Below are 16,282 nucleotides of genomic sequence, written 5' to 3'. Positions count from 1 at the left end.
CAGCAGTCTCTCTTGAATTTATACTTCCAGATTACAACTTAAGTAAAGCAATGACAAAAGAAATTCTTAGGTTCCTGGTAATGTAGGAGAGAAGCCAGTTTTCTCATAAAATAAAATCACTGACCATATAATCCAGACAGTGCTCTTTACTATGAATTGTAGTCTCACCAAATGACTAAACATTTAGGAAAAGTCATGAATAATACATTACCAACAGATTCACCTTCCCAAATTTAAACTCTGTTAAAACTGAAAGAAAACTATAACTATATTAAATTAGGATAAGGGAAAGATCAAGCTGTGTAGCTTGAAATATACTTAGTAAACCTTTCTATTTTATATCACAGAAGGAACAACTAATTGATTCAACAGCAAAATGAGAATAGCCCATCACAGTGATACCAAGAAGGGTACACACTACTGTGAGACACAATATTAAGGACGTAGATTTATTTTTGAAACATGGGGGATTATCCTCTGGGGATGTCATTGAAAGCATAGGTTAAATTATTTATCTGATATTTCTGTTAGGCATTTTCATTTGTTAACTGCTAGTATGCTAGTAAGGTAAAAAGCAGTTCTTCTGAAGCAAGAATGTGTATGTCTTAGCTGCAGGAAAGAAGCAAGACTATATTCCAATACAAAAATCTAGTAGTTAAGGAACCAAACAAAAAGAGCTCACAATGCAACCAACTCATTTCTTATTTCCTGTGGTATAAATAAAATGTTTTCTCTATGTGCCTCTTACATTTATCAACAACAGAAAAAAAAATAATATAACCCAGATATAGAAGGACTAATGTCATCCAAAAATAGAAGCTAAAATACATGTAATTCATTTTTCTTAAAGGTACCTCTCTGAGTAGCTTGATCTTCCCTTTTGCTTTCACTTGATGGTGTAAGATCAAATAGCACATTCTTCTCGGTAGTTTTTGTGGGATACTTTTCCTCAGTGCTGCCTCCTAGGTGATCCACAACAGATGGTGGAACTTGGGTTGAGTGTTCACGTAGGGAACCATCAATGGAAGTCACAGCTGCTACAATGATGGTTGAATTAAATGTGAACTTATGTTTGCAGAACCACCACGTACACAAGTTTCATCTTCATTTTCTGTGCTGTTCATAACAAGCTTTGCTCTTTGACATTTCTTATTTAGAATATAGAAGAAGACTAGGAAGAAGAGTTCTTTGCTTTGTTCCATGTTATCACCAGTTTTCCTACCTTTTTAACTAAGACCATTCTGCTCTTTACTGGCAGTATTTCAGTTGAAGAGAACTCCACTTATAATGGACAGCACAAAAGCAAGACAAGAGAAATAACAGCATCCACTATCTCTGTAATGCAGTTTTGACCACAGTGAACAGGATGATTCCATTATGTAAATACAGCAACAACAGTAATAGTTTTTTTTCATTTAAGATTTCACTGCCTCATATATGTTACAGTAACTCATGTCCAAACAGACAGACTCCAACTATGAACTGGAGAAAAGATCCTTCACTGACATGAAAGACATAAATATACCACACATGAAAGATGTATGGCATGTTGGAAACATACTACTGCTGTGATTTAATAGGAAATCTACTGCCTAAATTATCTAAACAGTGGTTTATTATAAGAGGATTGCTGCCACACCACAGAGACAAGGTGATGGAAAAGCTAATCAATAACCCATCAGCAGTCCACCAAAGGGGCAGACAGACATGCAGACCCCTGCTCTAACTCATGGTACTTTACATAAAGCACCATGAGTTAAAGCACCCCCCGCAACCAAATAGACATTTGCCTGTGGGTCAAGGGCATGGGGGAAAGATGGAGCCTGTCTCTGGAACCCCTGCAGTGGAGGGACCACCCCTCTCCCCCAGCCCCACCACCTATTCCCAGCTCCACTGCTGTCTGCTCTCTGCAGGATGGGAGTGGAGATAAGGGAAGAGGAGTGAGCTGCAGTTTGGAGTTTGCCCAGCCTGAGCTGGAAGAGGAGGTGTGTGTGTGTGTGGGGGGGGAACTATGAGGCAGGGGGGCTCCGGTTCACCATCCCCTCCCTCCCTCCCCAGCTCAGGCCAGGCAAACCCCAGCTCGCAGCTCAGCCCTCCTCCCTTCCCCCTCCCTTTCTGCAGACAGCCCCAGGAGTAAGGCTGGGTGACTGCACCAGAGATTGACCCTAGGGAACAGAAGTAGAGTGCCTTCTCTAAAATAGAGTGCCTTCATCTGATCTCTCATTTGATGAGGATTAATATGTTATGTAATCAGACACTTCTAAAGCACTCAGCAGCCATGCATGTGAGTCATGGCACTGAGGCCTGATCATGCAACAGAAGTAACTTCTGTGTACACCCCAAATGTATATTCCTAAACCACAGTTTTACCATAACAAAACCCAAGGGTGATATAATAAAGGCTAACATGAGCCCAGTTGAAAGAAGTTTGACTTCGGGACCACAAACAAATGCCCTTATCATTTTTGGAGGATATGGAGGATTTTTTCTTAGTCACATATTAGCAGTTATTGTGAAATTCAACTTTTGAATGCCATTGTATATTTTAGTGTTGACATGTATAAACTCCATTGAGGGAACCACTCTAGACCTGTGAATAAAATAAGAGATTTCTATACTGCTGTTAATGCTATTTACAATAAACTAACAGTAAAGGAGAGAGGGGAAATGCTACGAAATAAACCAGGCTGTCATGAAAGTATTTCTAAAAATTCCTTTCCGTATAACGTAGGGAGACAGAATTAACTAATGCCTGGCATTTGGAATGTGATATTTCCATTGCAACCTATTTTAGTCATATAGCTGGTACCTGAATGAGAAGTTTCATTTTCTTCATGTTCACTCATATTTGGAGGAATAAGTCCATGTAGCATGCTATCCCCAGTGGTATTTGCAGGATATTTGTCTTTATTGTCCCATCCTGATTCAAAAGGGGACAGTGAGCTAGGGGTTGAGCCTTCAAGTCTGGCACCTTCACTTGAGTCTTCTGCTGTTAAAATAGTTGTTTTATGAATTGGGAACTTATTATTTACACATCCATTATGTATATTATTCTCACCTTCATTTTCTTTCTACCAAAGACCTCTTTTTGTTGTATTTAGGCTGTGGTTCAGCAATCATTTTAACATAAGCTTAATTACTTCAATGAACTTAAATTTAAAAACACTCTTTAGCATTGTTTGAATTTGGGCTTTACAGCATAAGAAAAAAAACTCAAAGATGACGTTACATTCTGTATTGACCACTGTTGCTGTTTTCTTCATCTTTCTATATAAGGCTCTGTAGCTTTTCTGAAACATTTTTTTATAGAAAACTAGTGACAATGGCGATAAAAGTAAGAGTGGAAATGAGCAGCAGTGGCAACTTGCCTATTTGTAACTGAAATGTGAACCTGGTCACATGACATAAGTATTCTGTTCCTTCAGTGTGACAGTGATGAATACATTTGCTTATTAGAGATTTTGCTGCTTCATACAAGTTGTTGTGCTTCTTGTCTGATGGGGAAATTTTGACAACTGAGATAATCTATTTCTTTTATGTTCTCTTAAATGCATGATCATTTGAATGTATTCCCTGAAACATTTAAACTCATACTTTTCAATTATGAAAATGCACTATGCAACACTTCTGAATGACAAATTAGGCCACACAAATAAAAATATTTCAATAATTGCTGACTCTAAGAGATGTGGTATAAGCCATTCAGCATAAAGACTGAAAGAGCTACAGAAAACTGCACTACCTTCACCCAAGAACGATATTTTATGAGCTATAACACAGGTAGAAGTAAACCATCCTAACAGTTTTTCTGAGCTTAAATAGCAATGAATCTATGCATAAAACAATTTTAATAATGCTAAGATAATACAGTACCTAGATACAAATCTTTAATAAAAAGCATATTGCACTTGAAGCTTTCCCCTTTGATGCCACTCACATGGTGTCAATTTAAGGAAAAAAGCATTTTTACCATTCCAGAACAGGAAACTCTGAGGATGTTAGGGAGCTTCTAATGCACATCCAAAGGGATGGTACAGTGCACACAACAGCACTAACTTCCATTCTGCATGAGTCACACTCCATCTTCCAGCTTCCCCCTCAACTCCCAATCAATAAGTAACTCCTATCTCCATAACCTAGCTCTGAGTGGTAACCAAATAAAAAGACAGGCTCAGGATCCATATGCATGTATGGTGTATCCATATGCAGATGGCAGAATAAGGAGCAACAATCTCAAGTTGCAGCAAGGGAAGTTTAGGTTAGATGTTAGGAAGAATTTTCGTGCTAGCAAGTTACCTAGACAGGTGAGGGAAGCTCCATCCTTGGAGGCTTTTAAGATCCAGCTAGACAAAGCTTTGGCTGGGACAATCTAGTTGGGGATGGTCCTGCTTTGAGCAGGGGGCTGGACTAGATGATCTCCTTACATCCCCTCCAACCCTAACTTCCTATGATTCTATCTAAAATGTATGACTTCCATCTTTGTTTTTCATGGGAGAATATACCTAAAAACTTTCAAAATACACAGCTCGTATGCACTTGACATGTAACCATACTGTAATTCAAAACTTAAACATAAGGGGACAATATTTCTTTCATTTACTCAGGAGGAACTATGTCCTAGCCTAATAGATGAATTGGTATCGTCTCGGAGTTTATCGGACTCAAAATAGTTTTAATGCCATAGAAAATGAAACCACTCCCATGATCTGACTTAGTTACTCATACTAATACCTGTTGAAAAATGTTCACTTTCACTTGGAGGAGACGTTCCAGATAGTACATTATCCTTAGTGACATTTGAGAGAGAATGATCTACAACATTCCTTCCAGGATGAACACCATGAAACAACGGATCTTGGGTTGAATCTTCAGGTTCTTTTTCTTTACTGGCGATCACTGTTATGATGATGTTTGAATCAAATGTGAACATAACTTGCAGAATTATCATCCATATTATTACCTTATACTCTTTTTCTCTACATAATAACTCCTGTTCCTTTACTGCTGAATATAGTGTAGAAAATGAGAAAAGAAAAGTAGCCACACATCTTTTTCCTCAGCATCCCGATATTCTCTGTTTCTGATAAGTACTGCCCTAATCTTCAGAAAGCAAGTTCACTGGAGAATGTCCACATGACAGAAGGCAATTGCAGAAAAGTTTATGGTATCCACAATAGAAGAAAAACTAGCAACAACAACTTGCACCTCTAATTCATCTTGGATAGATACCAATTAACCCACAGAGACTGTAACTTCTGGATTCATACATGTGGAAGTAATAATTAACTTTCTCTTTTGAGACAGTATCTCTTTGCTTAATTGTAGGCTTGGCTCCAGGGAAGTTGCCTTTGACTGTGGGAGTGCTACACATACTTTGGCTGGATAATTATAATAGATGTGTAAACATATGTGAAACCGAAAAGGCACATTTATGCTGATATTTTGGCATGTAAATTCCTGCTGATAAAATAAATGCATACCCTGATCATTGTTCAAGTTGCTATTGCTTAGACAAAAAGAGATGCAGTCAGAAATGTCTTGAAGTACCACCACCATACCAGATTTACCCATCAAAGTTAAAAGCCTTCCAAAGATGCACTGGAAAACATAATGCATATAGGGTTAAGACGACTGTCTAAATACAGTCTAAGAATATTTGCCTTGACTAAATGCATTCCATAGGTGACAGGGTCATGGTGAACTAAAAGTTCATTAATTAGAAGCACAGAATAAAGACTTCCCTGCACAATAAGTGATAAACCATCATCAGAAAGATTGAGACAGCTAGAGAAAATTGCACTAACTATACTGAAAAAAAGTTCAGATATTTTTAGGGGAATTATCATGCTTTCCTCAAAATCCACATTTCAAGCAATGAACTCTTCATAAAAGGTCTTTTTACATACATACAAACTTCACTAACTAATCCTTTAGCTCAACACACTAATATGGGTTCAATGGAAGAATTACTTGAAATTTAATCTCTTATTCAACACTTAAGACTAGATCATAGTAACAGTAATTTCTGGCCTTAGAAACCAATGCACCTATTAATAAAGCAGCTAATTAAAAAGTATTGCACTTCTAACTGTCCCATCTCATGCTATTTACATGACATACTACTGCCAGAAACAACATTTTTACCATGTTCAAACAGGCTGTTAAGAAGTTTCTCATGCACATCCAAAGGGCTACCACACTGCCTACCACACTGCACTTGTCACACTCCATCCTCTGGCTTCCAGTAGAATAAAGCATTTCTGCACACACCCCAACAAAATATAGCTCTTATCTCCATAGTCAATAAAAATCTGGGTACTGTATAGCTTGTGCAGTTTTCCTTAATGGGATGAAGTGGAACAAGATGCTTAAACACTCTCAAAATCCAAAGCTCTGTTTCAGCTTTATATTTAACCTAATTAACTCAACATTATTAATTAACTGTATAGCAAAAACAATGGGACAATGCTCTCCATTCCCTAAGGGTAACAGTATCCCTGCCTAATAAATGTACTGACATTTAGTTTCAGACATTATTGAACTCAAAATGGATCTAATGCAGAAAGTATAAGTGCTGCCATGATCTCACTTAGTTACTCATACTAATACCTGTAGAAGAATGTTCACTTTTAGTTGGAGGAGTAATTCCAGGTAGCACATTATCATTGGTGGCATTGAGAGAGTGGTCTATAACATTCCTTCCAGGATGAACACCAAGGAACAGTGGATCTTGGGTTGGCTCTTCTTCACTGGAGTCCTCAGCTGCTACAACAATGTTGGATCAATTTTGAACTTCATATTTGCAAAAGAACCACCACCATTATCCTGAAATTCATTTCTTGTTTTTAAAATACACCCTATCATAGTCTTAATGTAGCAAGTATTAAAGCAGGAATAATGCCTTCGCTGTTGTTCTACAGAATATCTGATATCTCAATCATCCATTGACAATGTTCTAATATGGATCCATAAAAGAACATGCAGCCAGCACCCTCCTGGTTTGGGGCTATACTCATTTCTATAGAACAGTTGCTCATGTCTGCACCAAATGAAAAAGTAGTTTTGATAAGGTAGTTGGGAAAAGATTGAAAAGCAACATCATGTTTTTTATTGGAGTCAATGTTATAGAGCCCAGAGGTGTAATAGAAAATATTATATACTTTATTAAACGTGCAATCATTGAGCTACAGACAGAAGCAGCAAAAAATGTCCTTAAATACCACCACTATTTGCATTTCAGTTCTGAATCATCAGCACCTTCACCAGATGGCATGATTGGAATGGCTAGTTCAATGTGATTACAGAATAAAGGTAGAACCTACCCATTTTTTTGGGCAGAATCCAGAAATGAGAAAGTAATGATACTAGCATTTTGCCAAAGCCATGGCTACACAACAAGAAAGGGAAACCTCAAAGCAAAACCCAAGAGGTAACTACACAAATGAAAAGCTATCCCAGGAAGTAGTTATACTGCTCCAAGAAAAAAGGTCTCTGAATTTGAAGCAGAATAAAATGCCCTGAAGTAGGACAGATTTCTCTCAGTTTTTTGTGCTAAATTATGTTATCGCAATCCCTCCTCCTCCTGGCTCAGACTGCTAAGGTTTTCCTGGGATATCTATTTCATGTGTTCATGGCCTAAGGCACATGCAATAGAAGTTAAAATGGCAGCAAAAAGAGGTAATCCAGAAAAATTACACCACGGCCATTCAGACATGAAGAACCCACCACATAAAGTCTTAAGAAACAAATACTGCACTCTTAAGTGGGTTTTTTTTTTGTTGGTTTAGATTTTTTTCATCCTCTAAACAAGGATCATGTCATCAGCAACCAAGACCATCAGAGGCAGCACTCTCCAGACACACAACCTTCATTAACTAGAACTACTTATAATATTATAGTCAACAGTAAGGTACATCACATAAATCCTTATTTAAAGCATTATTGAATGTATTTTGCTCATTGCCATCTGTCCTGATGCTGGTGCTCTCAGCTTCTCAGAGTATCAGATTTAATTTCAAATTCAACTATCTAAAGAAATGGTTTCTTAGGAAGATGAATATACTGTTATGTGCAAAGAGCTTCTTCCTCTTCACATGCTCACATATTAACAGAACAAGGGACTAGGGAGGCACTCATCACTATACAGATAATCATCTGCCTGTTTCCCTCAAAGCCGGTATTTTGAAGCTAAATTGTGTGAGAAATAGCTTTTGGTATGTCATTACTCCAACTTTCAAAATAAATGTCCAAAACATTCATTAACGTCTAGGTACAGAAAATACAGTGTGTTCCAGACTTTTAGATATCATGTAGTAATATTTCCTTCCTGTTTTCTTTCTACCTATCTATGAGAATGAGCAAACTTTCAAGTTTGACATGAGTTTGACATTAAAAAAGACATATTCCAGAGAAAGCTATTTCTTGACAGTACACTAGCAGGGACAAACAATTGTCTAAAACAAAACAAGATTAGAGGACGGAATATCTGTAAAGAAATCCCAGGACTAATCCTCACTCAAATTTTGCAAGGGAGCTTAAAAAGGATCTTCTAGGCCCTTGACATATATTCACTTTTAGGTGTGACAGAATCTAATCTTCAATCTCAACAATTGCATGTCCAGCGCATGACAGGACAGGACACGACACATGATTTTGGCAATTGGATTAGATCCCAGTTGTGCCTTACTTCCTGGTACAGGAGGAGCCTAGGCTCCCACTATTCCAGCAAAATGAAACTAATCAGTTGATTGTCCCTGGCCCCAGCTGACAGTCAGATAGGTGCATGGGGAGTCAGGCATCAGGCTGCCACACACCAGTGCCATGCTTCCTGTGCACTAGGTGACACATGTGGTTTTAAACCTCCCTGTACATGAGAAGCCTGGTACCAGTAACCCAGTGCAAGGCCCCCCGTGTACCAGAACCTGTCCATCTGGGTGGCACATGGGCCTTTGACAGGCCCCAGGCTCATGTTCAATTTAAGGCATGATACAAAAAAGCCACAAAGCGTTTCCACATATAATGTGGAACAGCTTTGTGGTTCATTCACTACATTATAAGTCCTTAAACTGAGTTACATGTGTGGCTAGTTGTTATTGAAAGCACAATTAACTTGTTAATCACCGCTGAAACATAACATGTGTCACGAGCCGTGGTGTAATGGTAATGATTGGAAAGTAGCAGAATCTTTGAAGCTACTATAAGGCCAATTTCTTTATTCTATTTATAATCAGAATACTCTATTGACCCCTGTCTCTGGTCATGAGGGACTGGTTTTTCTCCAAGTCTAGGAAAACCAGACCTAGAGAGCTGGGTTGAACTACAGCCCCCAGACTGCTTTGAGGGCTTACAGGAGATGAAGAGGGAAAGAAGAGCTCAAGGTGAGTGTCATTTGGCCTGAAGCTGTGTGGAGGAGCCCTGCTCTTTGTATGTTCCATGTACCACTGAAAGAGGCCACAGGGAGACTGTGGAGGAACCTGGTTTGAGTGTAACTGAGAGAAGGATTGATTTCCCCACTGAGAAGTCCCCATCAGAGAAAGTATCTGCTGTGACAGAGCAGGGCTTGAGCAAGTTGTACTTAAAAGGCTACAAAAGTTCATGCTGTCAGTGTGACTGTAGTGCAGTAAATGTCCTTGTGCCATCTGGGACCGCTGGGGCTGTGCGCAAGGTGAACAGGTTCACCCCAAGGGGTCCTAGTGAGACTGTTGGAGTTGGCTTTTGAAGTTATACAGTTGAAAGGGGTAATACTATTATCAAGTTTCCATGCTGGGTTACAGTTTAGATGCCAATGTGTATACACAAATCAAGCTTGTTTTTCTCCTCCTGTTAAACTGAGGTACTTTTGTGAAAAACTGAGTCTCCACAACCGTACACCCCTCTTTTAAGAGGGGTTATACTTATAACATCAGTCATAATCTACTAGTAACTAAAATCAGCCATGTTCCTAAGAAATCACTTTTTAAATGGCCATCAGGAGTCAGATTCATAGCTGGTATAAACTGGCATAGTTCCATTATAGCTAGTTTGTATCTACTGAGTGTCTACCTAAAGATCTTGGGCTACAAAGAAATAAAATTATTATAATTAATTTTCTATTCCTATAGGCAAATATATGTTGTCTCCAATTTATTACTTATTGTCATACCTGAAGAAGAATGGCCACTTTCCACTTCATGGAAAAGTGTAGGCTTCACAGTATCCACAGTGCTATTTCTGGTATTGCTCTCCTGCTCGTCCCATCCAAGATGAACATTATGCAACAAAGGATCTTGGGTTGAATCTACTTGCTTTGCATCACCATGGGAGTCCACATCTGTTTTGAATATGTTTGAATTGATTGTGAACTTATTATTTGCAAAATTGGTACCTCCATTATTCTCAGCTTTTGTCCCATATGGGCCTAAAAGAAGCCCTAATTTCACATGTCCTACGCAATAGATAGCAAGAAAGAAGGCCCTGATTTAATCACTTTCCTACCCACTAAAATCTTGTTGATGGTTTAGAGACTATAACTTTGCTGAGAAATATATGCATGAGTAATTACTAACGTACATTTTTTACTTTTTATTTCCTGAACTACCGACCTCATTTTTCACACTTTTTGTTTGTAATGATGACTTTACAGCAGACATTTTATAGTGGATAAGAAAGAGGCTTATTTTAACTTGGTAAGTGATATTTTACATGTAGAAATTCACATTTAACACCATTGTTCATGATATAGGTCAGAAGCAGCAGCCTCATAGACGAACACATTACAGAGATATATTTAAATTGATATATAGATACCAACTCTGGGGGCTCTAGTCCACAAAGTATAAAGTTGTCATACCAAGCTAAAGTATGAAAATATTGATAATGCTGGCAGCATTAGGATTGGCTTCACCGTAACATCAGAGTTATAGAATTTATACATTCAAGAACTATCTCTCAAAGCTGAATTGTATATTATTTAAATTTTTTACCCTTGCTGGAAGAGGTAGGCTTGTTCTCCTTGTCCTCTATATAGGCAGGTCTCCAATGAGATTGTGTAGTGTTTTTCAGAAATATAGCATTTTGAGAATCCATAGCTGTTAGGACAATGGAGGATTCAATGGCAACACGGATTTGCTGAGCCACCACCCATATTTTATTAGTCTTTTTTATACATCAGCAATATATTGCTAATGTATATGAGATGAATATAGATGGAAGCCTAGTGTTTACCATGGCATCACTGTTTTTCTCATCCATCACATATCACACATCTCACAGTTCTCAGAAGCTGTATTGTTTCCCAAGGATATTAAGGGAAACAAGAGTGACAGAATAATAGTGGAAATAGTGACAACACCATTATAATAGCTGCAACAGCTTGTTACTCTTAACTCAGGCTAGAAGGATTATGGTGCACCAAAAGAACACAATGGATCTGAATGTGGATAAAGCATTCTTGCCATGTGCCTACGGAAGCCAAGTTTAGTGTTAGAAGTCTTTGTATTGAGCTAACGCACAATACAGTAAGCAAAGGTCTTCAGTTATCACCATTACACCCATTATACCCTTCAGGGTTAAAATCTATCACCACACATATGGAAAAATTAGGAGGAATCCGACCACTGCAGAAGGACGCAAACCATTCATTTTAATAAACTACAAATTATTAATGCAAGGACAAAGTCCATAAGGATTATGGACAAACCCTCATGTAGCGTAACCCAATATTTCTCCCAGCTGTAGCCATGCAACCAGCAAAGAAGTCACAGAAACCAGCATGCACACAAATACAATATGTACTAAACCAGCAACACAAGGAGAAATGAAACCAAAGAAAATCCCCATCAGAAACACCCCAAACTTTGGCAAAGAATAAAACAAACATCTCAAAAAAAAACAATACATTCTCCTAAGAATGGCTAATGAAGCTCATTGCTAGAAGGACACTACCTCCCCCCATGCCAAATAACCCACCAGGGAAGCCTTTCTTCATGTACCTAAACTAAGTACAGAAGTAAGTGTTAACAGCTGTGTAAAAAAATATGTTTAATCTTCTAACTTAGGCCATGCTGTGAAATGCCAAGGGTATTTTATAGGAGACTTTTTTAATAGCTGATCACTACTGCTGTAAATTTTGTGTGGTAGAAAATTCATTGCACCAGTTCACAACAGGCTTGTTCCATTATGAACATGGTAGATAATAAACATGTTTCACTATTCTAATGTCCTTCATTTTCCATTGTTAGTCACTGATGGACCATAACTACCATAACTACTTTTCTAGCTGACATATGTCTGTGCTATGAGTGCCATGTAACATAGCTGCTTAAATGTGTCAATGGCAGAAGATATCCATTTTATTGATGTATATTGATGGGCTTTAAACATATTAAGGAAATAACATTATTAGAATTAATTTCTCTTACTTGTAATTGAAGGACTCTTTTCCTTGTATTCGTCATCCCATCCAGAAACATAATCAGAACTAAATGGATCTTCAGTTTCTTCTTCTGGATAACTGTCGTCTAAATCCTTATCTGCTATGATTATGTTAAACCTATTATAAACTTCTCATTTGCTGACCCATCAGTCCAAAACATGTCATCTTTATTCCTTCCCATCTTTATAGTATGCTCTGCTTTTTTAGTGGTTTATTAAGCACAGGAAAAGGACTGGAGAGAGAGGTACCTTCTTTACAAAACAAAATCTATTACTTATGCTTATTGTAAAAATAAATCATATTTGCAGAATTTCCAATGCCCCAAATAAAGTACCAATAGCTTATTAAATAATTATCAAATTATAACTAATAGTTATTAAATAACAAGTGTAATAATAATTTCATAGCCATGTTGGTCCAGAAATTCTGTGAGAGGCAAGGATTTCTTAGGATGATATCTTTTATAAAGATCTATTATAGTAGATAAGAAGTTTATAAAAGATCTCACCCTAAGAAATCCTCACCTCTCACATAAATAACTGGAAACATGCTCCCTTCTCCAAAGAATCCACACTCCATTTTTTACATAACACAGTAACAAGTCATCTCATTGTCAGACAAATGCCACCAGCTTTCAGGCTGCCATCCATTAACCTCATTATTTCATTTAGCTAGTTTTTTGTTGCAGTATGTAATTTTTACCCATTAGTCCTATACTGCACCAAGGAACTAGGACGGAAAGAAAGTGCCCCCCAACAAAGGAGTCAAAATAATGAAGCGGATTACTTGCCTTCTTAAATCAAAGTTAACTGAAGACACAAAACTGTCAGAGCACACAGATTCTGGGGACATAAGTGAGTATGACCAGGTCTCAGAGAGATATTCATGTCAAGGAGAGGGGAATAGTAGTGGGCATACTCCTTTCAAGTGTTGCTTGGCTCCTCTCATTGCAGCAGAGAGGTACCACACTTCTCCAGTGTTGGTTGTGCCTTCAAGACATAATCCTGCTCTCCGAGAGCAGAACTTAAATGAAAAAGGTATTCTTTTCTATCCAGCATTAAGAAAGGTGTAGAACTTTCATTAAATACTGATGTGCCATTATTGGAATCACAATTGGTTCTTGATTTATCAGAAGATTTTATACATAGTATAGCAGTTAAAATGACTTATACGCTTTACCCCCTGATGCCTGAGTTGGTTCCTGTTCCTGGGGATGTTGATGGGACCACGACCAATGGATTGGACTCCACTGAGATGGTACAGAAGGTTCCTGAGGTTCAATACGATACAGATCTACAGCTGTGGGGGAACGGTTCAATCAGTTGTAACTTTTTTTCTAATTGAGGCACCACCAAAATTTATCTTTTGCACTTCTCCCTTCCATACAGCTTTTGCTCTTCTCCCTTCCATACCTAAAATATATCTTTTACAAATGTATAGGGAGGAAACTTGAAGAGAAGAGAATGGGAATTCTGGTTTGTTTAAAGTATAACTGTTTTTGTAATCTGTTCCTTCCACACCATCCTCCTATTTACTGAAAGGTATGGTCTTAATACAGAATAACACAGAATTCATAGCCAAAAAACCAGCTGTGGTTGCATCTCTAATCTAGGTTTGACTGAAGCCAGTTTTTTTACAAACTGTTCTCATAGGAATCCATGTAGCTGTATGTGACTGAAACTTAATTTTATCACTGTATCCTTCTTTATTTGAGAATTTTGTAGTTGTCAAGGAGAGAACAGTTCATGAATGCAGAAAAGGAAAATATAATATTATCCCATTACAGTTTTTTGTGATCTGTTATGTAGTTTTCTGTAAGTGGTATAGTTTAGATTGGTGGCCAAAAGAACATACATTTGCCCTTTGGAGGTAGGGGAGCAAACCTTAGACTTGGTTCTGCCATTTTTAAACCAGTCTATATGCCAAACTTCTGTTCAGTTATAAGTGTAGACTGGTTTTCAGTCACTTATACCAGTAAAAGTGTAATGTCTGTACCTGGCCACAGTGAAATGCATTGAGGTATGAAGCAACTAAAGATACAGTTGTTGAGGCACAAAGATGTAAGACTGAAATATTAAATAATCCAACTAGCACCAGTGCCACCACCAAATGTGTCTGCGCAGCAAAGCCAAAATCCACCAGCACCTTCACCTAGAAGTGAGATAATGACGGTAAGAAATAAATATGAGAGCAGAGTAAAGATATGACCCTTTGGCCTCCGTGCATTAGAAAATAACTAGTGAAAAGAATGGGAAAGATAACAACAACAAAAAAAGCTACCGAAGCAACAGTGGCAGACCAATAACAGCAGTTATTTGACTGTTCCTTTAATTCACTTTTAATTCGAACCACAACTGTATTGCTCACAGGCACAGGATCAAGGTAAGTTACTGTGGCATTTAACTTATTATTTTGGAACTGTAATTTTATGGATCACGGAAACAAGCAATAGAACGTATAATACATTCTGCAATGAAATATATTCAAAATAGAATTGCAGTTTTCTTGTCATGCAATGAAATGAAGGCCCTATCAATATGAGAGAGAGCGCAACATTTTGTGGAAAAGGTGCCATTAGTGGGCTACAAACACAAGCTAAGAGGTACCCAAAAGCTCTACCACCATATTCACATTACCAATAAGGTTTCAAATCTGCGCACACTTGCACCAAAAGCGGTCTGATTCCATCGCCACTGGAGTTACCAGGAGTTCTACCATTGAATTAACAGGAAGAGGAACTGGGAAATAAGTATGATAATATTGAGAGGGATAGGAATGCAAGATAAAGCCATGGTCACTAGCATTAATACATGTTGCAGATGATTAATGCAAGGAAAAAGAAAATCCCTGACCAGAAAATATATAGCATATGCTGAAAGTATTTGTTGACACAAAGCCGTGGCTCAAAGATAAACAAAGTTATAGAAAAGCCCTGTCACTACCACCAATTGAAAAAAATCCCAACAGTAAAATTTTAAGGTCAAATCCTTGCATTCTTTATGCAAGCAAACACCCACTGACTTCCTTATGGACTTAAATGTTGGATTTGACTGTTAATTGTTTTTGAAAATGTTCTCTCTCCAGTTCATATTGTCAAAGTTCAGAATCCAAAGAATGATACATACGGTACATCCCTATGCAAGTACAATCAAACTCAGTACTTAAATGAAAATAATTGTTTTGGAAATTTTTCACTGCATCTTATTTTGAACCATTATTTTATGTAGTCTAGCCCACCTATTATTGTAGGCACTGGAGACAACAGATACCAATGTTTTGTGAACCTGATCTACTTCCCAGGTATCTGGAACCACAAAATTAAACCAGTCTGTTAGCCACACACCCGAAGTTCACTCACTATCAGCCCTCTCACAGTTAGAAATAAGGTAATTCTGTGTCATACCATTTCTCAGCAAGAAATAGTTTCTGAAGCAGACAATTATGATTTCAGTAGAAGGCCTTTTTTCCTTCCTAACCAGCTGGTAAGAAATCTAACCTGCCTTAATTTAGTAAGTGGTAAGATTCATGATGTAAAGCCTTAGGAAGATAATATATCTACACTGCCATATTCTGTAGCGATGCTTGAGTCAGTTTGAGTACTGAGGAACAAGTACAAGATTTTTAGAGGAAATAACTACTTGACATGTTTTTAAAATGATGCAATATTTTATCATTGCACTGATGCATTATAGTGCTGGATCAACAAGTTCAGAAGAGTTATTGAACCCTAAATAAAGCACTTCTTAAAATCTGAGTGCAGATGAAGAATGTTGATTCCTTGCTCTCCCTACTGAGCTATGATAGAGGTAAGTGTAATATTAACATCATTCTTGAAATTAGTCCCCCACAAATAGACCTGGAATGATACAG

General features: G+C 37.7%; 1 protein-coding gene across 2 annotated transcripts in view; it reads right to left on the bottom strand.

Annotated features, from left to right (window-relative positions):
* Positions 1 to 16,282, bottom strand: part of CD44 (CD44 molecule (IN blood group)) — a 100,838-nt gene that overhangs the window by 27,540 nt on the left and 57,016 nt on the right. The window contains exons 7-14 of one of the 2 annotated variants that reach the window (XM_090032932.1): positions 13,592 to 13,711; positions 12,399 to 12,509; positions 10,962 to 11,066; positions 10,142 to 10,309; positions 6,610 to 6,765; positions 4,732 to 4,896; positions 2,810 to 2,989; positions 855 to 1,037 (exon numbers count right to left, since the gene is read on the bottom strand). In XM_090032932.1, the coding sequence (XP_089889058.1) occupies positions 855 to 1,037; positions 2,810 to 2,989; positions 4,732 to 4,896; positions 6,610 to 6,765; positions 10,142 to 10,309; positions 10,962 to 11,066; positions 12,399 to 12,509; positions 13,592 to 13,711 (1,188 nt within the window). The remainder of the gene's footprint in view (positions 1 to 854; positions 1,038 to 2,809; positions 2,990 to 4,731; positions 4,897 to 6,609; positions 6,766 to 10,141; positions 10,310 to 10,961; positions 11,067 to 12,398; positions 12,510 to 13,591; positions 13,712 to 16,282) is intronic. The other variant, XM_090032933.1, reaches the window with a different exon arrangement.

This window comes from Crocodylus siamensis, chromosome 2 (genome assembly GCF_052110815.1).
Source record: "Crocodylus siamensis isolate JL-2025a chromosome 2, ASM5211081v1, whole genome shotgun sequence".
Lineage (NCBI taxonomy): Eukaryota > Metazoa > Chordata > Crocodylia > Crocodylidae > Crocodylus > Crocodylus siamensis.
Note: the sequence above shows the minus strand (reverse complement) of the source record. Positions and strands in the feature narration are given on the sequence as shown.